Genomic DNA, 25,725 nt, shown 5'->3' on the forward strand with positions numbered 1-25,725 from the left:
CAGCACTAATCCCACCGGTGGTTAAACTTTCCCCTCTCTCTCTCTCTCTCTCTTCTTTCCCTTCTTCCTTCCGGTCGGATTTCTTCCATTTAAATCGTCCGACTCTTTCTCTCTCTGTCGTATGAAATTCCGTCGGCATCGGCGACAATGCCCTCCTCCGTCTCCCCCGCCACCTCAGCGAGCCGCCCCTCCACCGACCTGGTCGCCCGCCTCAGCTCCTCCGACCTCCAGGTCCAGCTCAAGGCCCTGAGGGACATCAAGAACCAGATCATCGGCAACCGCACCAAGAAGCTCACCTTCATCAAGCTCGGCGCTGTCCCCGCCGTCGCCTCCGTCCTCGCCGACGCCTTCGATGCCGCCTCCTGCTGCGCCTCCTCCTCCGACCTCGTCGTCCAGTCTGCTGCCGCGCTTGGCAGCTTCGCCTGCGGTGTCGATGCTGGAGTCCGAGCTGTCATCGACGCCGGTGCATTGCCTTACTTCGTCCGGCTCCTCTCCAGCTCCGATGAGAAGGTAACAGTTGAATCCGCCTCTTCGGCCTCAGAAACTTTCGCATCGTAGATTCTGTTGAGTTCGCTGCCGTCTGGCGGCTGAGAAAATGTTGAGCATACGTTACTGTTTCCGGGAAACTATTACCATAATCGTGCCAAGCTTTTCGAGGCTCTGAGCTTTAGAATTCAGAATTAGGCAAACTTGTCCTGAAGATCTTTCAAATTTGGAGATAATGGAAGGACATACATCTGTGTAATGCATCATTATGATTGGAATTTGGATTTCAACATTGTGTGCAGTCTCATGTAATTGAAGCTCCGTAAGATATGTGTTTAAATTGATTTCAGATGAGTTTCCATGAAGTTGCATAGATTAGTCGTAGGGCCGGCTCGTAATGACCATTCTGTGTACCTTCAATTCAGGTCGTTGATTCTGGTGCGCGGTCGTTGAAAATGATTTACCAATCTAAACTTGCTCCAAAGTATGATTTTTCAGAGAAGGTGAACATGGACTTTCTGCTTTCCCTGCTAAATAGCGAAAACGAGAATGTTAATGGACTTGGTGCTGGCATCATCACACATTCATGTGAGACAAGTGCAGAGCAGAAGGTGCTTTGTGATAACGGGGTTTTATTGAAGCTGATAGACTTCCTTGAAGGTTCTATAAGTCAGAGGGATGCCAGTTTGGAGTCTCTAGCCTCAGTGATGAAGGATAATACTGAAGTTACTTCCAAGTTTGTGGAATATGAAGGAGGAAGAGCTTTGAACCTCTTAGTCAAACTTACCAGTGAGAGGTCCACGCGTACGAGGTTGCTTGCATGTGCGTGCTTGATCATTATAAGAAATGTCTCTCCTGGCTATCTCAAGGGTAAAGGAATTGAAACCAAATTGATCTGTTATTTGCTTGAGCTTCTGGAGGAACCTGGGCAAGTTGGAGATGAAGCTTCTTTTACTCTGTCAAGTTTTATCGAAGATAAGGAAGATTTGCAGAAACTGGCATTTGATGCAAATGCCATTGATCTACTTTGCACTCACTTGCAAAAGGATCTGTTACAACCCCAGCGATTAGAAGGAATATTACTCGCTTTAGCTCATATATGCTCAAGGTTGGAGGTCTGCCGGGCTAAATTACTCCCTATGCAGGTAACCTGCTGCAGCGTTGTAAATCAACATTCTTTGTTCTATTCTTACACGGGGAATCATTGTCTCCTTTTTCTTAAAGTCATTCATTTGGATTGATCATCCTACAATAACACCTTAATAGCACATTTAGGACTGGCATTTCCAGAAATTAAATGGCATTGGTTCCAACTGGATGTATAAAGTGGGTTGCAAAATTTTCTAGAAGTTATCATCTGTATTTTAGTCTTTTAGAGTGGCTGCACATACAGTTTTGACCATGGTAAATGGAACATATTAGTGTGTAGTACCCTGTACCATCTTGTACATTACACATATAGAATGGTTTAAAGGCTGATTAAGGATCTTGCACATGAAGTTGATTGTTAATTCTAAATTACTTGCAATTAGTAAGTTTTTTTTGTTTTTAATTGGTGCAGGCATTTGATTCGGTTAATGATGCACTACGCCATGATTGTGCTGATGTACGTGCAGCAGCTTGTATGTGTATGAGAAGCGTCTCTCGGTCAGTCCAGGTTTGCAGTAGAATCAATGAACATAAATTGGATCAGCATTTAAAGAGGATAGTTTGAATGCATCACTGATAATTATTTACAGAATTTGAGTGCAGGGTTCTTCATGAATGAAAAGATTGTTTTGCCTCTACTTCAACTTCTCCATGATCCGACTCTGTCTGTTCAGGTAGTCAATAGTTTGTCTTACAGTATTCATACTTTTGCTCTCTCTAATTATACTTGGAGCAGAACCTGGTTCAGGTTACTGGTTCTGTGCATTGCTAGTCGTGTCCATAAAAGGCATTCTGATGTTGTATTTAATTATGTCATAAAAAAGTTTGGCTTCGATTTAGTGCTTGTGGAAGTTGGAAGTGCCGGAATTGCAGCATTTTCTCTACATGGTCCCTTTTTAAGATTCTTGGGTAACTCTTTGACATGTTTATTTCTGTTGGAAATCTTTCAACTACCTGTTTGATGAATACATTTTCCTGACTGAGTGTCCAAAATGCAAATTGCTTTTGGAGCCATGGATTTGGTGCTTTTTCTTGTTTGCGGGCGCATATGATGCCACATAGCTTTTCAGCACGTAAATTATTATTATTTTTAAACATCTTAGGTATTTCTAGAATCCGAGCCACGTGATGCCTTTAATCACCTCTTTCTTTTTTTCTTCCTCATGGTTATATTTGCTTTGTTATTAGGGTGTTATGATGACTACTTGTTTAGTTATTTCTTCTTATTCTAATAATCTCTCTATGGATAATAAAATTTCTGTTACTGAAGTATTCCTGAAAACACCGACATATTCTCACTCATATGGAAGTAATGGAGTTAGTGGACCTGGCTCTGTATAGCATATTTTTAACAGAGGAAGGAGTAGCAACTTTTCAAATGATTGACTTTCGGTACATCTGTCAAAAAAAGATTAACTCTCAGTATGACCAGAATCCTAGTATCTTTCTAATTTCCATTCCTTTTCAGCTGGCAGCTCTTCGCGCAATAAGCAACATCGTAGTTGATTTTAGAACACGCAAGTCAAGTTTTGTGAGATGGGGAGGGGTTAAGCAGCTTGTTCAGCTGTCAATGTCAATGAATCCATCAATCAGGTCAAATTCTTTATGGGCTCTAAAAAACTTGACTTTCGATGCTGACAACAAATGTAAAGAAGGGGTTTATGGAGAGCTCACAGCATCCTCACTGGCAAGCCTCATTGGTGGTATGTGACAGCATTCTGATTGTCTAGAGTAGTCTATTATTTTTCACTTCATTGTAGGCATATAATGGCAGAAATACCTCCCACTGCATTTTTCTTGCAGATCCGGAGCCCCCTGTCCAAGAACAAGCCCTAGCTCTTGTCCGCAATCTCATTGATGGAAGTTTAGACTCCGTTCAGTATGTATTCGCAGAAGACAGCATTGTGTTAGATGCTGTTGGAAGGCAGTTGCAACGTGCTTCCACAGCTGAAGTTGGGATGCAGGTCAGTAATTCCGATCTACTTCTGAGAAAATGATGATGGAGGTCTTCTTGTTAAATCCATAATAAACAATATTTGAATTCTAACTGTATGGGGTTCAGGGAATGTATGTGCTGTGCAACGTTGCCAGTGGCGGGGAGGTTCATAAAGATGCAGTAATGGACCAATTGCTTCGCGACACAAAAAACAGCAGCTCACCATTCATAACACAGTTTCTGCAGAGCAACGATAGTCGCCTACGAACAGCTTCTGTCTGGGTGGTTGTTAACTTAACTACCCCTTCCTGCCGAGGTGTGTCTAGTAGGATCGGAAAACTGAGAAATGCTGGCATAATTTCTCAGTTGAAGAACATGGTCAACGATCCCTGCCTCGATGTAAAGGTCAGTGGGTATCTTACTTTGGGTTTTTAAAATATGCACCTTTGGTTTTACAACTATTGTTCGCTGATGGTGGCCTGATTTTTATTTGTCAACAGCTTCGAGTAAGAACTATACTTGGGCAGTATATGACTTTTGGTGACAGCTGAAGTTGGTTGTTCAAGGTCATCCCCTTATTATACTGGGTCCTGCATTCTCGACCTTGCTGTTGTAAGATACTATGCAGCTTCGACGACTTAAAACTGCCACTGTCGTGTTGAGGTACTTCATTCATTGCCTTTGTTTTTCTCTGGAACATGTATCACCCCAATTATACAGTGACATACTCTGCACTTCCATTAAAATCGAAGCGGTAGTTCACTTGTCGATGGCTCAATATACTCGATCCATTGCCGACTCTGAATATTTCTTTCACTGTCCATGTGCAGGCTCAGCAAGTACCTTTCAGCTTCTTGGGTGTGTAGTGTAGCAGGCAGGGGAGCTCATTTGTATGTACATCAAATTCTCGGCTGTCTCCGTATCACTGTCCGTTGGTGCATTTTTGATAATTCTGGTGCTTCTAGATTCTCAAGGCAATCAGATGCCGATAATCAGCTGTATCAGTCTGTAGATTTTGCTGGGGAAGCATATTCTGCTGTAAAATTCATGCCTTCCCCTTGAAAACAAGAGGGCTTTTACGTGTGAAAAAGAACTCAGAATGTTCCTATAGTTTCGTTCTTGTCGGATATATATAAATAAGTTTCACGTCTCTGCCAAAGAAAATCATCTCCAACTAACCCGAGTTCGGTCAAAAATTCGCGCAGGATGCTTGCTTTCCTATAATCATTTACAGATACACTGATTCCTCATTCGCAGATGGGACATCAAAATCACAAATCTTGGGATCAAATTATTATTGAAACCTGCAAGGGCAGGGACGGCATCCATCAACCGATCTTCTCCGTGTTCGTGTCATCTGCAGGCCAAATCACCGTCTCCATAAGCCGTTCACGCATCAACTCCAAGTTCTCATCCGATATTTCTTTGTATATTGCAGCATGATCACATTCCTATAAGAACCATGATGAAGCGGAGTCATACACGACTGACAATCAAAAAGCAGGCGTTGGAAAAAAAAAGCAGGTAGAAGAGATTCATTTACCTTTACCCATTTCCCGTATAAGTGGAGGCGCGTCACCATAACCCGTTCAGCAAGGTCGTGCCTCTCCTGTCACAACCATGATGAAAATTGATGTCGTGAGCATATGAGACTCGTATGAAGCGATTCAAATTCATTAATTTTCCCGAAGGTGCTTACAATTGAGAAGGGCGGTCATGAGATTATGAAAAGTACCTTACCGAGGGCTCGGAGGAAACGCTTTCCATCACCGGGCTTGTTATTTACCATGAAACTTGCCAAGAGAGAAATGTAGCCACGCTTAGAATGCAAACCACCATTGACACGAACAGTACAAGCTCCGTGCAGGTTAATTGTAAGAGAATACAGCAGATCTCACTTACTCGTAAAACCATCTATAATGCGTTGGATTCATCTCGTAGAGCTGGTGAAGAACCGTCCTTGCGGCTTTGTATGTCAAGTAGTTTAACATTTGCTAGACCCAGGCACGGAAGAATCACGTAAGGTTTACGAATTCACAGCAGTCAACCGAGCGGTATTGAGACGTGATCATAATTTGCAGATCTCACGATTGATGTTTTAAAAGTTGCCTTCCCAAATGTAATCGAATTACTTCAAAAATTCTGAATTCAGATACTAGAGATAAGTATGACAGGACGTGTTCATATTCAATTCAGCCACCGAAGAGAATCGAATGATTTCTCCATAAGATTACCAAAATGTGGGCTATGATAGCATATGTTATGTCAATAGCAGCTGAAATACGGCACTACTTGCAGAAAATCCGACAGTAACCGATATTCCCATGTTAATGTCCTGAAACTTTTTAAGACTCTTCGATCGAGAGTCTTACCGCTTTAACGTCCTCGAAACTGTCCTCGTACTGCCCCGCGACCTCGTTCATGACCACGAACCTCCGGTCCCTTCGTTGCTTTCTGGGCCTCTGGTGACCAGCAGTCCCCGAAATTACCCGGGCCTCGACCCGCCAATCACTCCAGCAGTCCACAAAGGAGCTGCCCAGCTCCACCGCCCGTGGGAAAGCCCGGCCAGACCTCCCCTCTGGCTTCCTGTATGGAACCACACGGCCGTCCCCACTACTTGCCTTGCTAATGCTCACGGTACCAGGGAGTGAGTCCACTACGGTCGACCCGACTGCCGATAAAGCCCCCGCCATGTCCTCACTCAGTCTGCTATAATCAAAGACCCAAAGACTTGATAACAATAAAATGAAGTTATGGGTGGAACTTTCTTCAGTTTTTAGGGACCGTCAGCTCAGCTGATTTCCGAATTAATGGGAGGGAATTGAGGAGACAGACACAAAAGCAGAAGTCAAAGATTCAAATGAGCAGTTGAGAAATGCTGAATGCGTCCCGATTCATAGCTTTGATTGCTTGTTCTTTGAGGCGTGAAGGCTTGTGTCAAACACCGACCAGAGAATATTTCTGAGGCCCAAATCTCTCCGCATTGATAAGGTTCCGTAGCGGACCGTAAACTCAATTATAGTTCAGACTTCATATCAGATCTATGTATGTAGTAAATAAAATTTAACTAATAAGAAGTCTATATGAATACCAGATGGTCCTACAAGATGATTTTATGTATTTTATTTCACGTTTTCTGTATTTTAAACGGGGTGTGATTGATGATTGAAGTGAATGAATTAATCTTGAAGACTCACAATCAGTTGGACGGTTTCTTCCAACTTGGTGGGCTACCGCCACGTGGAAATGTCTCTGGATTCTTGTCCAATTTGTCTTGGGGATATTCCAAGAGAAAAGGGAAGACCGTCTAATTAGTCCATTTACCATAATAAGCATGAGGTTCATCATTTGCTTCTAGCACGTGCGTGCGACAATTAGAAATTAACAGAGATTAATTACTCATCAGAAAAAAAAAAGAAGAAAGAAATTGACAAAGCTACGAGTCGATCTTATGACGAGAGTGAAGGTCAAGTGAAAATTCTACTTAAGATCATATTGAAATGATCGATATTCGTACGCTTTCATTTTTCTAGAGAAGCTGAGCGGATGGAATCCAAGCCTTCACGGGCGTCAATGGGCTATGAAACTATAGTTCAAGTTACTTATGGGTTTAGGCATGCAGCCTATGAATAGTACGAAAATAACTCATTTACAGACCATTTATCAGGGCTAATGCTATTTATTCCAAACCTTGATCGCGCGATACGGGATATGTATAATCTTCTATATCAACCCAAAGTAGTATTCAAGCTGTGGAGAATGAACCAAACCAAATACTTTCTTCACTATTTGCATGCATGTCACGGGGATTATTATAGAGAACCAAATGAGGGTCAACCCCGTTGAAATGAAGATTGTGATATTTTCACCAAAAAAAAAAAAAGAAGAAGATTGTGATATTAATAATATGAACTCGGGATTGCACATGTATTATTATATAGTTTAAATCATGCTTAGTAAACTCTTTAGGATCCTCTGACGACAGTTGATAAACAATTTGGGTGTTTGAAAGAAAGCTTAAACCAAATTAAGTACTGATCTTATATAGGATCCTCTGACAGTAAACAAACAATTCAGGTTCAACAAACAGTTGAAAACAATAATAAATTTATAAATAATAAATCCCTAAAAATGTCTGACCAGGTGAAGCTAATATCTAGGGCTTACCGAAAAAGACACAGAAAAAACAGCCCCATTCCCAATTATTTTGAGAAAATTTTTAGATGATCCTATCTCAAATGATGCGATGAGAAAGAATCAATAAGGCTTCTTTAATGAAGGATAATTATGACAATTATCCGAGTGGTTGCATCAAATTCATAATTTCATGTAATTTGATTGGTACTTTTTCACGTCACGTGACGAGATAGGATCACTCAATAAGTTTTTCAAGTTATCTCTCGTCTGACTCATACATTTATCAACTGACTGAATTTTGTTTAAGTACTATATATATATATATAAATAAAACACAATTAAGGGGGAAATAATTAACTTAAAGTGAAATAACTAATTAATGAAGAGATTAATCGATGGGTTAAAAAAAAACACCCACACACACACACAGACAAAAACATGAGGAATCTTAAATATCAACCGCCGCCCAACCGTGCAGCAAACAAGCAGACAAGTTCTCTTGCCTTTGAATATCCCGATGATGCACTGAAACTCATGAATTTCCCTCATTGAGGTTTGTATATATCGGATAAGAAATGAAAAGCAATATAAATCATAACTAAATCTCATCAATCAAGCAAATCAAAAAAATAAAAAAAGAAAGAAAATCGCAATAATTACCAAATTGGAGATGCTCTTCGCCATATAAAGCGATGATTTACAAATCAATACGCCGTCCCCGACGTAGATTATGAGTGCCTAATAAGGCTCATTCAAAAGGTACTTATCAAGAGGACGCGATAGGTATATCTAATCGAATTTGCTTATTCCGTCCATATACGACAATTTTCTTATAGTGAGATTAGCTAGGGAATTAATTCATTCAAGATTTAGGTAAACTTTTTGTCAAATTTTGTCACTGCGTAGTATATTAAATTAAGGAAATATAATACGGATAATGATGCATGAAATCATAAACACATCCATATATGGGGCCCTATCAAAACTATGGGGAAAAAAAAAAGAAAGGGAATGGACGACTTTCTGCTAAATGATAATGTTACCTTGCATCTCCATTATTATTACTACTGCAGTAAAATGTTCCTTCTGAAGGGAACCCGAGGTCTATCCCATGCAGGAAATAAATATATTTACTATATTATATAATTTTCATCAATTTCTTTAGGGCAAATTAATTAATTAATTTTAAGACATCAATTGTCTAAGACTCTTATCAATATTCATGACCCACGGGCAGCGGACAATCCTGCCAAATTATCGATTTAAATTTCAATTACCCGTTTTCTGCTAGTACATTATATATTATATATATATATAAGTATATTTCTTTTTTCTATATTTATATAAATGTATCTTTGAAACATCTCTCTCAGTCTCATCTCATCTCTCTCGATTAGGGCACTCCAACCCAAACTGCTCGCGGCCTTGTTTGGTTTAGGTGTAGAAAGAAAGGTGAAATGTCTCCCTCCCTCGATCTTGTTTTCGACATTATATTTCTCTAGCAGCTTTTCATCTAAGAGTTTCTTCATCGGTTGCACCCATCAGAGAATCCTTCATATACATCACATGGTACGAACGTGCGCACTTTTTTTGTGGTGTGCCGATGCGATTCTGTTTTTACACTGAGTTCGGCGCAGAGTTGTTCAGGTCTCAATGTTTTGTTCCGAAAATTATGTCCCAACCAGCTGTGAGACACAACATAGCATTTGTGATTTCTCACAGAAGTTGTCGAGTTGCTTTGTTTGCACTTTTTCTGGTCATTTTTAGTAGCTTTTCCAGTCTCTTCGCGATAACCTTTCCTTCTCAATCGGCCTACAAAGCTTCATTTGGTTCCCGTATTAAAGTATCATATCCCTCTCCTTGATTCAACAGATTTTGATTTCTCTCCGAGAAGCAGAATGGCAGCAAAGGGTCGGAAAGGGTCTTCGGCCATAAGAACAAGAAGCGCTAAGCCGAAACCGAAAACTATCAGCAAGGGAAGGGTTGTGAGACCGCGAAAACAAGGGAAGGCAATACCATTGGCCGACTCAGCCTCTATCAGTCCCTCACCGATCAAAAGCTGTGAGCACCTCGACTTCGACAGACTTCCTAAGGGTGCCCCATCAAGTGGCTTCTCTACCCCAAAGGCTCGAAAGTATCGAATACCGAAGATCAAGACCTGCCCGCCAGCACCGAAGAAGCAAAGGGTGGATGTTCCCGATCAGTCCTTGACTAGAAGGCAGATCACCTTCTTTGCTCCTCCCGATCTCGAGGTATTCTTCATGTTTGCACTCGGCAACATGTCGGACTAAACCAGGATAGATTGATCAGAGGCAGCACAAAGTGTCAGCGGTGTTAGCTTAGTTTTTCACAAAGCCGATTAATTATAAGGGGGGTCGAAGGTATACATATACGCGGGCTATCAGTACATAGGTGAATGTGCTATATATGCATATCCACCAGACGCACCTCCTAGCTACATTGTTCGTCAGTCTGGTCAGACGAAAATGTCCATCGATGGAACGAATTGTCTGATTTTAGAACAACATATGGCAGCTGGGTAGTTCGAGACTAATTCTTAATGTAACTCTCTAGCTAGCTAGGTTTTTTGAACTGCTTTATTATCGGGGTTAATTAGAATAAGGAAAAGAATATTAGAGGATAATACAATTGTGATCATCATTATAAGCTTTATTAGCAACTAGTCAGCCTGCAGTGTTTCAACTTGTGTATATGCACTTGTTTGTAGGGTTAACTCATGATTGTATTTTGCTGGAAATTAAGCTATAGCAGGTCCCATCTACAACTAATTAAGCTCCAACCCCTTCATTGCTAAACCTACTTTTCCACTTGCTTTTATGTTTTTTTCTTTCATATAATCTCGCATGCCATATCCATATCATGAATAAATCGATTTGTCCAGCAAAATAACGGCGTAGTTTCTTGACCATTCGGAAGATCGATTGTGCAGCTCTTGTATTCCTCAGACGATGTTACTCTCCCTCCATTCTTCGAGAGAGCCCACACATCGAGTCGCACTTCTATTGACCATATATTGATCGGAAGATTAGGTACCTAGCTCTCTTATTCCTCTAACAATGTTTCCCCCTCTCTTCCTTCATCAATTGGTAGGGCCTAGAGGTTTGAACTTTTAATTAATCAACCATACGTCTAATATTGTATTGGTACCAATTTACTGCTCGAGACTTTACAGGGAGGCAAGGGACGTAGTCATCCCCTTTTGAAATCGATCGTCTTGTATGATCTATGATTGAGATTGTAATTGGGAGGACATAAAAAAACTACGCGCTACTCGCCATATATAACTTTTCATTTTGATGCATGGATATATGTAAGGATAATTTTGGATTTATATTTGGACTGTAGTGCAGGTAGGTTTTGTCGTTTAGTACGAGGGGGGAGGGTGAGACCGATTTCTGTCAGTGGTGAGAGGGGTTGTCTGAGCACTGTCCGACATATGTAAAGAGAATCCAATGAACAAGCACATGAAATGAATGAATGAATGAATGAAAGCCCGTCGATCTCGCGAACTCTCGTGCGCTGCGTGCGGCCTAATAAAAACCAAACGGTACTCGTCCTACGTCTGACTTTGTCTAGCCTATCCCCTATCCCTATATATGAGAATCTTTTTATCATCCTCCTCTCTCGTGATTTTTGCTTAATTTCCCTTTTATATTTTATCTCGATCTCGATATATTCCTTTTGTTGTTATTATGCATTGAATCTCCGGCCGAACCCCGAACCGCCATGGTCGATCGAGTGACAGGCCTAGCTTCTTTACGGGAGCTAGACCTCACGGCTCACGCATGCATGACTACATACTGGGGATGGTGAGCGTTTTGAAGGCGGTATCGGAATGTCGTCTTGAGCTTTCTTGAGTGTAGAATCGCTCATATTGCAACGTGCCGGAATTGATTCCCTTCCAGTAACTTCTGCAATTGGAAATCCCGTTCTATTAAAGCATCGAATGATCATTTCTAAGATCCGGTCCCGACCTTTATATCGCGAACGTGTGAAATAATACAGTGCACAGCATGCTGGTGATGAGCAATGGGGGTTTCCTGCACAGTGAATCTGCAAAGATAAGATGATGGATGGGCCGACCCTTCATTGCATATATTCTCTTCTTCATATTGTTAAATATTCGGGGTTTGGGTGGATAGCCTTTCGTACACCATTCCTTGTAACCACTCGTGTAGAGTTCCCTCCTCGTAGATTTTCTCAAAGAGGCACTTAACATTTGATGAAGAACCTAAATGGTAGTCATGTGATCTGCAACTCGACTTCCCCAAAAAAATAAAATAATAATTACTATATTAATAGAGGGAGTGTTTGGCAGTAAGAATTGAGTTTGAAGGATCATTTTCAGCATGCTCTAATTGCCCTCGATCGAAAATATAAATAATATGTTTTTTAAAGGTCAGGGGGAAAAAAGATTGAGTGGATGGACGAGAATTTAAGAGGAAAATAAAATAAAAAAGAAATATATCAATTAATGAGGTGAATAATGTCCAAAGGCTCCACGTGTCGCATGTTGCCTGCGGTGTCCTCACTGACGTGGTCCCCGCGATAGCGACACGCGTTTCCCGTAATTTGTCCGTCAAGTGCGTGCCACGCGGGTCTCTGACTCTTTTCACTCATTTACTTATTATTTTTATTTATTCACTTATTTATTAATTCATTTTTTTATTTATTTTCTCCTCTTTTTTTTTTCTATTTTTCTCAATAATATTTCTCCCAGGATTTGATAGAATCGTCAACCCCGGATTTGGATTCCGTCCACTCAATCCAGACACCATAGAAATAGCTAGGTTCGCACTAGTTCAGTGCAGCATCACAAAACGACATGGAATAAGAAAGTTTTCAGTTGACTCTCAATAATATTGTTACTCAAAGAATCTGTTAAAATTATAACGTGATTTCTTTTAAGAATTTTATCATCTGTTATAGTTCTTGCCTGATTCGTATCCACAAGTTATTACATTTCCTCAATGAAAGTAAATATAAAGGAAGTTTTTGTCATGAGAAAAAGACTTACCGAATGGAAAGAAAGAGTCTTTGAACCATTTATTTATTAAATCAAAACATTCTAGTAAATAAAACATTCCAGTGTATAAAAGACATTTTAAGTAACAAAAATAATGAAAGTATTACTCAATTGTCAGTGAAGTTTATTCAAATCCAAAGATTTTCTTATTTTAGAAATATATTATTTTCCTGGTTTTCTTCTCTTGGTTGCCTTCTTTCCAAGGTTTTGTAAACTGTATGCTTATTTATTTTCCTTGTAATTACACTCTGTGATTTGGACGGAAGAGAGGAAATATTCAGTCTGCTAATAAAGATAATAATTTATTAGAAAAAGATTTGCTATAATTGAGAAAATAGAGTGAGGTCTCTGTGAATTTGGTATATAGAGAAGAAAAAAAATCTTAAAAAATCTTATCTCATATTAATATGGTAAGAAAGATAATAAAGAATAATTATGACAATTATCCGAATAATTAATATAAATTTCTTTGTTTCATGTAATTTTATTGGTGATTCCTTCTCATGGTGAAGTGTGACCACCCAATTAACTTTTGGCAAGTGAGGGAAAAGGGAGAGAATGAGAGAAACGTGCGGAGTGAGTATTTATCACTTTAAAATTATCATCTTTTCCCCTAATTTGGCAGTGTTATAAAATTGATGGTATATATTAATGTGGAGTGGTTTAAGTGGTATGGTCTTTTTTTGGTATGTACTCCGATATATGCAATCTCAGCATGCTTGACTAATCCGGTTCAAGCCGGGTCAACCTATAGGATTAGAGCTCTCCCAGCATAGATTTTGTATATTTATAAGACTAGAATTGAAATCTTCATTGAGGAAAACAAACGTTGAATTGCTTGAATCAACTCATAATGGTTCAAATAATATGGTCTTTATTCCTCCTAAGTAAGTGAATTTCCCTTTAACCTTTTTAAATTTTTTATTGATACACATATTAATTAATTACTTAATTTTTGGATTATAAAAAACTAAAAAATGAGTGAGAAGGAGTAATTTTTACTTTTATAATAATAAGGATTAATGATAAATTTTAACAATTTTAACACGAATTTTTTTTTTCTTAACCTAAAATTTGATTTGATAACAATTTTAACATGATATCAGATTTTTCGTTAATTTGAACGGAATCGAGGCCATAAAGGGTGTCGATGACGTCAATCAGGGAAAGGGCGTTGACAACCCCAATTAATGGGATGGTGGCCGAAATCGAGACCCCGCCCCCAGGAATCGTGAGAACCCTCAAATTGAAAATTCTCCCAATTTCAATGGGTGAAAATACGCATCACTTTCCAATTGGGGTCGTCAGTGCTTTTTGTGACATTAATCCCGTTCAAATTAACAAAAAATTTGATACCGTGCTAGAATTGATATCAAATCGAAAATTTTATGTTACGGAAAAAAAGTTCGTACTAGAATTATTAAAAAGATGAAAGTTTGTGTTTTTTTTTTATATTAATAAGGTCATGGTGAAATGAATTTAGAATTGGAAAGGAGTACTGAGTAGCAGGTTGGCCTGTCAACCACGTGTCTGGATGCGAAGGCCTGATCATAACCCATGTGGGTCCTACTCTGGTGATGCAATCATCACCCTTTTCTAATTATCCTAATTATATTATTTAATATAATTAATTACCTAAAAATGCACTACCTCTGCATTTTTTTAAAATATAACACGACATTTAGAAAATAATATAGAAATGCACGACATTTGTAATTTTTTTCCTAAATATAGCATGATATTTGCAAAGTAGCATAGAAAGACACAATATTTACACTTTTTTCCTAAATATATCACGACTTTTAAATAATAACACAAAAAGATACAGCCTTAAAGTTTTGTTGCGCATCTAACATAACGTCAATTATTCTGTCAGATTGTAACGATAACGGCTAAATATGGAGCTAACGATACTGCGTGTCACAGCATGATTGGACGAATAGACTCCGTAAGTTTTTATTTAATTAAAAAATAATTTAAAAAATTAAAAGAAAAAGAAAGGATATTCAACTTAATAAGAGGAAAAGGGAAGGGGCCGACAGTGATGGCTATGCTGGTGGCTACCATCTCTCAATTAGGGTCATCGGCCGCAACAGGACTCCAATCATGTAGATGGTGGCTGGAATCGAGAGAGCCTCGAAATTGGGGGCTTTTTCATTTCGGCGGTAGGCCCTTGATTGTTGCCCTCGCAATATACAACATGCTATTTTTTTTAAGAAAAAAATATTCTTTTTAAATTTATAATATTATTTTTAATTAAATAAAAGTATGTGAAACCCACTCTCCCAATCATATTGTGATGAGAATCCGTTAGCTGTTACTCTTATATTTAACGAGTAATTGACGTCGTGCTAGAATAACAATTAAACTTAAATGTCGTGTTTTTTTGTGTCATTTTTTAAAAATTGTGCTATATTTAGGAAAAAGAAAAATGTCGTACATTTCTGTATTTCTCTCAAAATGTCGTGCAATATTTAGGAAAAATGCAAAGATTGTGCATTTGTGTGCTATTTTATAAAAGTCGTATTATATTTATATTAAAAGTGCAAAAGTCGTGTTATTTAGGAAATTAACCCAATTTAATAATTCTTCTTATTACATATTTAATTTATTACTTATGAAAAACGTTAATATCATATCACTTGATATTTGATAATATGATATTATAGTAAAATTAAATTAAGTCATTTTTTATATTTTATTTATTATTTATTTTTGGGTACTGTTTTTAGTCCAGAGGGAAATTCCAGAGAAAATAGATTGACTCCTTCCCAAATTCCTCCGAGACACTGAAAGAGGGCCGAAATCTAGGGTTTGGTTTTCGCATCACTCTCCTCCGATCAGTAAGTTTGGGAAATTCTTCCAACCCTAATCTGTTCCTTCTCTGCATGTGATTTCTGGGGGGTGGGAATTCCGTGCAAGTCATCGAATTTATGCTGTTCGATTCTGTATTTGTGTGTTGTTGATATGTTTGCGGATAGTGTTAGTAATTTTTTATCTGATGATGATTGTGATCTGGAGGATCCGGATATGGTTTCTTGGGATGGGAATTGGGGATTTTTTTTGGCTTTGGAATGGTGGAAATTCGCTCCTGCCGTGCTGCGTGCCTGGCAGAAAAGTCAAAGTTCAGTGCTTTGATTCGGAAGAACTGTCAAGAGCTCGGAATTAGGGTTGAAATATTCTAATTGAGACGACGATTCATGAGTGATTTTCTTGTGTATGTGGTTGGCTGGGTTTGTTGGTGGCTCTGGGTCTGTGGCATGGTGCTGTTGTTGAAAGGGAGCTTTGAGGTATCGAAAAGGTAGTATATATGCTACTTTGATTCGCGATGATGCGAATGTTGGTGAATTGAGAGAGATGCAAGCTTGATACTCATACAGGTGGAAAAGAGAGCAGTTATTAGGAGATGATGATTTGAGAAACCATATAGTTGGTCTTTGTGCACCCATGTCATAAGTCGGATAGGTGTTTCCATCTTGATGGAATGAGATTTCAACTGCAAAATTCTTTTTCTGAGCTGCTAAATAGTCAGAATTATTTCCGGCAGATCCATCTCGATTTCGAGAACATGTGCTAGCAGGAAAAAAAAAAGTTGTAGATTTTTGTTTATGGGTTTCTGTAAGCCCGAACGTCCTTTTCCTTGCTTTCCTGTCTACTGATTTCTTAAAGAAATGGCTTATTCTTTTCAGGAGGTTTATGCTTTGCTGGAATGCTGTTCAGTTATTGATTGTTAGAGGTCCACTTAATTCATCGGCATGCAGCCAAAGTCTGAAAGTTTGAATCGTCTTGAAACTCATCCCCAGACTGTTCAGGCTAATGCCATTTATTCAGAACCTTGGTGGCGTAGTATAGCATATAATTCTATCAACCCAGATGCGTCGAGGAGAATTGAACCTGATGCCTCTACACTTGGATGTAATGGGGGCACGGAGTCAAATGAAGGCCAGCCCCAATCAAATGAGAGAAGGACTGAGGAAGATAATGACTCTGCTAAAGGACCACTAAATGCTACTTCTACACTATCAGGTAATTGCATCTGGTATTGGCTATGTCAGATAATATCAAAGCAACAGTTTTGAGCATGTTATATGATGTAACCGTGCCATCAGAGACACTTGAAGGGTTAACTTGGCTTTTTACTTTTGCATTGTTGAAGTGATATTTTGCTTTCTTGGCTTGCACATCATCACATTCCTTTACTTTTTGGTGTTTTTAGTGGGAGATCATGGAGAACAAGAACAGCAAAATGTACATGGTGCTTCCGCAATGCCTGACAGCGGCCTCACACAACCTCCCCAACTGGAACTTGTTGGTCACTCAATAGTAAGCGTCTTTCCTTTTCATTTAATAATTTATTCACCTAAGAGAATTACCATTCTATAAACCTTGAAGAGAATTACCCTCGGCAGGAATCCCACTTTGGGTTTAGTTGTATTTCTGTTCATAGAAAGACAGCCACACTATGATATCTTTCTAAGAGTGCTGGTTTCTATGTCTCTGTTTTACAGGCATGTGCATCTAATCCATACCAAGATCCCTTTTATGGAGGGATGATGGCTGCTTATGGACATCAATCGATGGTTTGCTATCATTATAACTAGTCAATCTTATTGGCCTATTGGTTTCTCGTCAGAGTCTCTTTCCCCTTCTTTCTCTTTTATCATTTGTCTCACATAAGAAAGATTTGTCAGAAGTGTTTTCCTTGATAAGGAGAGCATTGACTATTGACTCAAAGATTTGAGCCAGAATTGTTCTGCTTGATTAGATGTCAATAGCTAGTAGCAATTGTGCTGATTTTCCTATCTAGCTTTTAGTGCACATGAAACCCAGTTCTTTTGGTCATTGATTGATTTGCTTGTGCTTATCTTGTTGCATTTGCGATGGTTTTCCCTAAATGTGCTTAGTAAATGATTCTGTTTTACAGTTGCTTTGGTTAGTTGCTGCCTTTCTTTCTCTGTTGGCAACTGGCAAAATCTTTGAATAGGTGTATGCTTCCTGAGATTGTGTATAGAAGTGTACTTTAGGTCTGTTTTGTATTTAAGTTATTCAAAATGTCATTTGCTGAAGGATGTCTCTTATGGGCAGGCTTATCCTTTTGTTGGTCTCCCTCATGCTAGGATGCCTCTGCCACTTGAGATGGCACAGGAACCTGTTTACGTGAATGCGAAGCAGTTTCAGGGCATTTTGAGGCGCAGACAAGCACGTGCGAAAGCAGAGCTCGAAAGGAAGCTGATAAAGAATAGAAAGGTAATATACTTATCTTGTCTACCTTTTTTCCGTCTGCATCTAGATTCTCTGTGGCTTGTTCTTGAATGAACAGAACTTGTGGTCCCTTTTCACCCAATTTATGTGGTTGTGGACTTTCAAATGCAGCCATATCTTCATGAATCCCGTCACCAGCATGCTATGAGAAGGGCTAGGGGGAGTGGAGGGCGTTTTGCCAAGAAATCCGAGGCAAATGCTTCAAACGATGCTGTTGAGGAGAAGGGCACAGGTTCAGGACCCGCTCTATCTTCACAATCCGCAAGCTCATCAGGTTCTGAGCCTTTGGGCACGGACTCTGCCGAGACATGGAACTCGTCCTCCAGTCACATGGTGCACGAAACACTCGACAGCCGCAGCTATGGCAACGGAAATGGGCAATATCAGAGCCACCATGGAGGCTTCCTGGGCTCAACTTGCAATCCCCATATGAACGGAAGAGACTTTGGGCAGCAATCGAGCGAGCGGTTCCTGTAATCGGATCTGCGCAAGGCCTTCCGCTTCTTGTTGGGTTCTCAGCAGGAGAAAACCTGAGTTGTATGTGGAGAGGTTGAGCTGTGGTTTGTTATGGGCAAACCCCCCGACAGATGATTCTTGGCAAATGGTATTTGCTTGGGCGGCAATTCATTCTTGGCTTGTTCTCTCTCATGTGTTCGCGGCTGTTGGTTGAAGGAGGAAGCAATGGAGCGTGGATTTGCGTAACGATTCATTCCTCCATCGTTCTCCTCCCGTGTTTTCCTCCCCCCTTCCCCCCTTTTTCTTCTTTTTGTACAGAAGTAGCTGTGCATTAGTTTTTAGCAAGAACAGTGTCTGATTTAGGTTAAATACATTCTCCTGGAGTAAAATACAATATCTTGTTTCTTTGTCTAGTTTAATTGCATGGAGTTGTTGTCTAAACTTGCACTGGGTACTATTTTAAAGCAGCACGTTGAAAGGATAAATATGGTTTCAAGGTCCATCCCCGCATTCCAGCAGCCATGAAGAACTAGGCAATAAAGGTTCGGTCCGACTCTAATGAATAAAATGGCTACAAATCTCATGAGATGATAAAGGAGCGGACTAGTCATTCTACTTCTAATATAAAAATGAAATGAGAGTCTGGTCATCTTCCTCCAAGTTCGGTTTCGTATTGGGGGGACTGAGAGCCCTCTGCGTGGAACTGCCATCCGTCATGGCAACCCATTTCACAACCATGGGCGCAGAGAGTGAGCCACGGGCGCTCCGCAGGAATTTCCGACAAATTAGACCTTCCATTACTTAAATGAGTGGCTCCCACACCGATCCACCAGAGTCCTTTAAACAAAGGTCTTGTCAGAAATCCTATCGATGCAGATGACAGCCCAGTGCAGCTATGGAGATCGAGCTTCCGGATCGCTGGACTCCCTCTCTTAGACAATGCTTCAACGGCAGAATCTGTGACATGGAAGCAAGACCTTATACATAGCTCAGTGATTCCTGCACTGGACCCAACAATCATGTGAATGGCCAAATCAGATATTCCTGGCATGTGGCCCAAGTCGAGGGTCGACAGAGTGTTCCTGATTATTCCCCTATCTTGCAGCAAGTAAGAGATTCCTTTATCTGTCACCCTTTTGCAGCCTCGGAGCGACAAGCTTTTGATGGGCGAAGTGCCTTGACCTAGAGTAGATAAGCCAGTATCTGTAATATCAGCTCCGGCTAGATCCAAGGTTGTCAGTCCATAGAGAGATGAAATCGAGGAAACCCCGAGATCTGCAATGCTCCAGCATCCACCGAAATCGAGCAGCTCTAAGCTGCTGTAACAGGCAAGTTTCTTCGCGGTCTCACTGGTTATAAGGTTACATGACCGAATTCTCAGCTCGGAGAGGGAACATGGAGCCTTAGCTAGATCATGGAATGACAAGTCCGACAATAATGGAGCGTTGCGAATTTCAAACTTCTTAAGGTTGCGGCATGATTGGAGGATTGATGTGAAGCCTGCATCACTAACTTTAGAGAATCCGCTGAGTCTGATCAATTCCAGGCCCTTGCAGCCCTCGGAGAAGAGGAAGATCCCCATGTTGCTGACTCTTTTGAAAGACACTGGGCAATACTGCCTGTTCCGCGCGAGAGAGAGGCTCCTCAGGTGGTGGCAAGAGCTCAAGGACTGAAATCCCACGTCTGTCAAATCATGTGAAATGGATGGTTCCTTCACCGGCATGTCTTCTAAGCTGAGCTCAACCAGATGAGGTAATTTTCTGGTGATCATAACGATGAGGTCATCTGTTATGACATCCAAGTAAAGGGACAACTTCTGCAGAGTGAAACCGGAGGATGGAGACAGAAGTTGATAACTGCTAATGCCCGCCGGTTCGGGTGACAATCCCTGCATGATGCTAAATGCCTCCCCGCAATACACTGGGTGCAGCTTCAGAGATTTAACATTCTTGGACCATAACATAGGAATCCATTGGAAAGAAGACAAGCTCGATCCTATCATTCGAGTCTTTATGCAAAGAGACTGCACGACAAAATCGGGAAATGTTAGTCAGCGTTGCAATGTTACACCATCAAAACAGTAAAAGAATATCTCCTTTTTCCAATAAAATCGAGTTGTGTCTCATTTTCTGTTTGATGAAATTTCGAGGGTGCCACCTAATACAAGTTAGAAGGAAGACATTGATGTTCTAAGTCACCTCCAAGTGAATGCAGTTCATCAGCAATGCCGAAAGGTACTCCCAAAGGGGCCGGTCACCACAATCACCCATTTCCACCATCAGCACTCTGAATCACATATATTACCGCATAACACAGAGATCATCGATCGGCATTAACATAGAGTTGCGCGGCAATCAAATTCTAATCGGCAATTACCTTAAGTTGGCACACCTATGTGTGACGGAAGCAAGAACTCGAGGAGACAGCAATGCGCCGTGAAACAGGTTCAGCTCCCGGACATGCGGGCCGAGGAAAGCATCAACGTCGAGATCATTGAGGCGGAGGCAGTTTACCGTGAGGGTGTCGACGCCCCTGCACCTCGAGAAAATGTGATTGAGAGTACGGACATCGGGCGAGATTTCCTGTCATCACAACACCCGCTGTTAAAATCTCTGCAAAATTGCTAGTTGGGCTTCCATTATCAAGCGGAAGGATGGCATATGACTCACGGAGATGTCAAGAGATGGCAGCAGAGAGAGGGCTTGGTCGGCGGCGGAGCGGAGGGACGTGCTGACGCATGATAAGGTGCAGAGAGACGGCAAGTCCAGCCTGCGAAGGATTTCGTTGATCAACAGGTTGCTCGGGAGGCTGTCCAACCCACTGCCCCTCCTCCTGCAACCTTCCATCTCTTCTTCTTCTTCGTTGTCGTCGTCGTCGTCTTCGTCTTCCTCGAGAGGAAGGACAGAGCTTCAGAGCTCTGCTCTGCCCTGCTACACTTTCCCGTCGAAGGCGGCACACTCCAAGTTGGGCTTGGGCTGCTCTCGCTGGACCCAGGCCCAATATTCTTTTGGGTCGTTGGGCTCTCAACGTGAGATTAGAACAATGGGCCCGAAAATTAAATATTTCCATTCGCTTCGAGAACAGATCTCGACGCAGTCGACCTCGTCCCGGTCTCGGCTTCTTAAGACCAATGTTGCCCCATAGATTTGAGTTATCCTCCATATGGCATTTTGTAACCGGACGAGGTCTAGTGGTTAAAGTGTATCACATTAGTAAAGCATTACCATCACCTCAAGGAACCTTGCCCTTTTCATTTATGAAAATCAGGTCAAATCCAAGTGATACCGCAACTCACCATTCAAGTCGGCGGTTGATATGGCGGCGATACAACACGAGACGAGTACTTTAAAGGGACAGGGCAGGACTTAATATAGAGCGAAAATTTCTCTGAGCATGGGCCAGAAAGACTGGCAGAAGCTTTCTTCACTTAAATAACCGTAATTGATCTCTCCACAACCTATGATAAGGGCACAATTTTCTTTCCTCTCCATCTACTATTCAGCTGCTTTATTTCTTCTGATCGTTTCTTACACAGTTTTCTACACCCAAAATGAAAGATGGAAAAATAAAGAACCAAAACAAAGTACGCAATCTGTGCTCTAGGCATTCGGTTCGACCCTACTGGATCATATATTATCATCATGCTGCGGGAATTGAACAGTTTCCTCTATGTTTCCAACTTCCTCTGCATGTTGCTCAACCGGAGTTTCGGCACCAGGTGCTGCATCTGGGCCGGCATTGGCCCCATCTGGGAAGCTGCTATTTGACTCTGTGGCATTGACCACGGTGGGCTGTTTCTCCATCATTCCTGAGAGAGCTAATTTCGGGGACCATTCGAGGAAGTCATCAATTATGTTGGAAACCCGCTTCTGGTACCTGCAAGAGTACCCCAGAGTACTTTCAGTTGAGGTCTGCATCACGAATTACATACATGAACAAAAACAAATGGAGCCCCATTTCAAAAGTCCGGAGCACAGCAAACAAAGAGCAAGAAATGCTACTTCACCTCTTGCGCACAAGCATAAGATCCTACTATCCTTTCTAAGACCAAGTGAAAAGTTTTTAGCATACCTGGCTCTAGCGGCCTCATCAGGTGCATGGTGCCTCAGCAGCAGTATCACCAGCACCGCTACTATAGCATAAAACAGCCTGGTCGTCCACGTGGGTTTTTCCTCCTCGTCTTTCTTGGGGCAGAAGCGGAATAACTCTCGCAGAGTTGCTTCCTCAGCCAGAATGTTCGGAAAGAACCAAACACGCTTTCCTAGAATGATGTAGAGAGCACCAAACATCGCTGCTCTAACTGCAAAAAATCACGTGCGAAACAACAAGGTAAGCATGCCTCAGGAAAGTGTTAGGATTAGTCAGACACAGAATATAGACAAAGGGGTTAGTACGATCAGAAAAATGAATATACAGCAGCTGGAGGCGATAATCAGATGATACGTGAAAGGGTGCTTGTGTGGCGAGATAGCCAGTCTAAAGATCTATTGCATGTAATGCAAATGTAATCTAACTTATGAGTAATACGACAACAATATACTCTCTGCTGCATTTATGAGTCCGAGGTAGAAAATAATTCCACCAGGACCCACAGCATTAATGTTAAAAGGCTTACCAAACAAAAGGGAAAGAATCAGCAGCAGAATTCCAGCACATGAGTAGAGTACCAGTAGCTTGACTTGATGTGGATATATGGGAAATAAGCAGATTGCTAATGTCAACACAGGCCAGAAAAACGATAGGAGAGTTTGCCACAACGGGTGCCGTTTGACGAATGCCCAAGCAAAAAAGGCATCGTTGTCAGAAAATACTTGCTCCTGAGAGAAAAAAGAAAAAAGAAAAAAGAGACAAAGAGGGTTATACATCACCCAGAGGTCGAAGATCGGCAGAACTTGATAATCTTCCAACTTACGGGGAAAATTTCCAGATGTGCAGGCCAGGTGGACAGCTTTCTCTTCCCAGGACGGACAGTTTTCACTACACGATCACACCGTACTATAAGATTCTTTCTTAGTAAAGCATTGCCAATATCTTCTATTTCCAAATTCTTATCTGATCCAAGAATTTCTTTAACCTCTGGATGATTCTTCAAGAAACTAACGAAATCTTTCCCCCTAAAGTATTCCACCCGTGTCTCCTGTAAAACTGCCCACCGAGACTCCAATTCTTTGTGATCTCTAACCTTCTCAGCAAACAACTGAAAGACATCCTTCTTGGGAGCTTGTTTCTGGCATAATGGAGGCTTATATGTAAGCGCAAAACAAAGGGAAACAAACCATGCCTAAAAAGCATACATATTCAGAGCTCAAACACACCAAGACAACCGCAACAGAAAATAGACTATAAGCATGCAAGAATTCAATGAATTTCGAGCTACCAGCAGCTTCAAGCAAATGCTAAGTTTCTTGCATAATTCCACAGCTGCAAGAAGTTCACAGGTTCTCCCAACCATGCATAGGCAGAAGGAAAAGTAACCTCAAGATACCATGAGAATGAGATTATCAAATATAATTCCCTTCAAAACTTTGACAAGATTAGTGTATCAATGCTCAAGCTCCAATTATTTACAAAATGAAACATTTCACCGGACTTTCGGTCAAAACACAGTCATCAGTCAGTATCCCAAAACGAAAAACACACCTCTCTCAAAAACCTGACAGGATTGCAATGTAATCCGACAGAGTTTATACAATATCAGCTGTCTGCCATCAAGTAAAGGAATTCGGTACGTAGGCACATAGGATGAAAAATAAAAAATAAAAAATAATAATGATGATAATAAGAGAGGATAGAAAATTATCACGTGATATATATAAATCCGCCCAGAAAAAAAAAACAAAAATTCGCACAAAAAGCTTATGAGAACGAGATGATCAGTTGCCTAAACGATCAAATCATCCAAAACCGACGTGCCCGTGACGATAAAGCGACAGAAAAGCAAGTATCGGCAAATGCACATAATTGGCGTAACAACTCCATTTCAAGATCGAAGCCCTAAAACCCTAGATCAGGAAGTAAGAGAGGAGGAGACGAACCTTAGGAGGAGGGTCGGAATTGGAATCCCGGCCGCTGTTCTGTACGGCTGCTGGCGATCGCCGGACCCTCTTCTTCTCAGCTGCCGCCCCTCCCGATTTCTTCATCCTTTTTCGCTTTCCTCAGTTCTGTGTTCCGTTTTCTCTTGTCGGCCCCCTGGCGCTGTGTTTTGTTGGACAAAAGTCGCAAAACAGACAAATCATTTAAATAAATAAATATAAATTAACAAATAAGAAAAGAAAACGTTTCCTTTTTATTTATTTAATTGAGTTAATTATAAAAAAAAAAACATCACATTTGCATTATTTCCTAAATATAATACGACCTTTATAGAATAGTATATAAATGCACGATATTTACACTTTTTATCACGACCTTTACAAAAAACACAAAATGCACGACTTTCAGGTTGAGATGTGATTCTAACATAACGTTAATTATTCCGTCAAATGTGAAAGTAACATATAATAGGAGTTTAATGATGTAATGTGGCACAATATAATTGAACGGGTGAAACGTGACACTGTTAGTTATTTAGGAAAAAAGAGAGTACAAAAGGTGATACTTTTTTAGGTAATTAGGTCTATTTAATTTTTTTGGTTTCTTTTCTTCGGTTACAATTGCATCATTGCATGAACATTTATTACGTTACCTCATGAGTCGGGCCCTTTGGTAGGTCAATTGGGCCCTAATGGGGTTGAAAATTTTGGGCTGTGGTCAGCATTGCAATCGTTAATGGCTTAATGCAATATAATAACGCATTCAATTTCTCAATTTTGCCCAAATGGATGTCCGGCATTTGAGGGTTGTTTTCATACAAAGTGGAAGGTACACCTCGAGGCATCCCTATCATTGATCATTCTTTGCAAGAAACAATCTTGAAACACCCGCAATAGCACACGCAAGCGTAACTTGTTATGAGCGTATTGGTTCAGTTTTTATACGTAACATGTGATATTATTAAGTGCAAATATTAGTTTTACGGATGGATCATGTTCTCATGATGCAGTGGCAAGCATCATAAGGAAATACGAATTTTGTTACGAAGTAACCAACCTTCTTTGCATGCATGCCGTGGTATGATCCGGATATGCTAAACTGAAATTTTCTAAAAAGAAGAGCAATCTTATCAACTGTGCCATTAAATCCGCGGGGAAGAAAATTTAGGAAGAGGGGGGGATTAAGATTAGAAGCTCGACGACAGGTTAAATTTGGAGAG

General features: G+C 40.6%; 5 protein-coding genes and 1 long non-coding RNA gene across 6 annotated transcripts; 3 read left to right on the forward strand and 3 right to left on the reverse strand.

Annotated features, from left to right (window-relative positions):
• On the forward strand, positions 1 to 4,721 carry LOC116211105 (armadillo repeat-containing protein 8). Its single transcript, XM_031545330.1, has 9 exons — positions 1 to 510; positions 912 to 1,631; positions 2,048 to 2,143; positions 2,226 to 2,309; positions 3,104 to 3,338; positions 3,439 to 3,599; positions 3,698 to 3,976; positions 4,072 to 4,234; positions 4,402 to 4,721. The coding sequence occupies exons 1-8, from the start codon at positions 148 to 150 to the stop codon at positions 4,120 to 4,122; spliced, it is 1,989 nt and encodes a 662-aa protein (XP_031401190.1). The 5' UTR covers positions 1 to 147; the 3' UTR covers positions 4,123 to 4,234; positions 4,402 to 4,721.
• Positions 4,674 to 6,604, reverse strand: LOC116211107 (chaperonin-like RbcX protein 2, chloroplastic). The gene is made up of 5 exons (XM_031545331.1): positions 5,944 to 6,604; positions 5,474 to 5,565; positions 5,307 to 5,364; positions 5,115 to 5,180; positions 4,674 to 5,022 (listed from the first exon to the last, which is right to left on the reverse strand). The coding sequence occupies exons 1-5, from the start codon at positions 6,262 to 6,264 to the stop codon at positions 4,900 to 4,902; spliced, it is 660 nt and encodes a 219-aa protein (XP_031401191.1). The 5' UTR covers positions 6,265 to 6,604; the 3' UTR covers positions 4,674 to 4,899.
• Positions 6,605 to 9,016: 2,412 nt separating this feature from the next.
• LOC116210127 lies at positions 9,017 to 10,508 on the forward strand. The gene is made up of 2 exons (XR_004157422.1): positions 9,017 to 9,160; positions 9,581 to 10,508. It is a non-coding gene; the product is annotated as an uncharacterized LOC116210127 (long non-coding RNA).
• A 4,940-nt stretch (positions 10,509 to 15,448) lies between these two features.
• Positions 15,449 to 18,886, forward strand: LOC116209836 (nuclear transcription factor Y subunit A-1-like). The gene is made up of 6 exons (XM_031543557.1): positions 15,449 to 15,598; positions 16,445 to 16,781; positions 16,972 to 17,078; positions 17,264 to 17,335; positions 17,841 to 18,002; positions 18,129 to 18,886. The coding sequence occupies exons 2-6, from the start codon at positions 16,511 to 16,513 to the stop codon at positions 18,492 to 18,494; spliced, it is 978 nt and encodes a 325-aa protein (XP_031399417.1). The 5' UTR covers positions 15,449 to 15,598; positions 16,445 to 16,510; the 3' UTR covers positions 18,495 to 18,886.
• A 74-nt stretch (positions 18,887 to 18,960) lies between these two features.
• LOC116209834 (F-box protein At-B) lies at positions 18,961 to 21,400 on the reverse strand. The gene is made up of 4 exons (XM_031543555.1): positions 21,143 to 21,400; positions 20,850 to 21,055; positions 20,672 to 20,759; positions 18,961 to 20,496 (listed from the first exon to the last, which is right to left on the reverse strand). The coding sequence occupies exons 1-4, from the start codon at positions 21,317 to 21,319 to the stop codon at positions 19,120 to 19,122; spliced, it is 1,848 nt and encodes a 615-aa protein (XP_031399415.1). The 5' UTR covers positions 21,320 to 21,400; the 3' UTR covers positions 18,961 to 19,119.
• Positions 21,401 to 21,855: 455 nt separating this feature from the next.
• LOC116209835 lies at positions 21,856 to 24,677 on the reverse strand. Its single transcript, XM_031543556.1, has 5 exons — positions 24,509 to 24,677; positions 23,386 to 23,700; positions 23,089 to 23,290; positions 22,545 to 22,773; positions 21,856 to 22,349 (listed from the first exon to the last, which is right to left on the reverse strand). Exons 1-5 carry the CDS (start codon positions 24,611 to 24,613, stop codon positions 22,100 to 22,102), a joined length of 1,101 nt encoding a protein of 366 aa, XP_031399416.1. The 5' UTR covers positions 24,614 to 24,677; the 3' UTR covers positions 21,856 to 22,099.
• Positions 24,678 to 25,725: the final 1,048 nt, after the last annotated feature.

This window comes from Punica granatum, chromosome 6 (genome assembly GCF_007655135.1).
Source record: "Punica granatum isolate Tunisia-2019 chromosome 6, ASM765513v2, whole genome shotgun sequence".
NCBI classification, from domain to species: Eukaryota; Viridiplantae; Streptophyta; class Magnoliopsida; order Myrtales; family Lythraceae; genus Punica; species Punica granatum.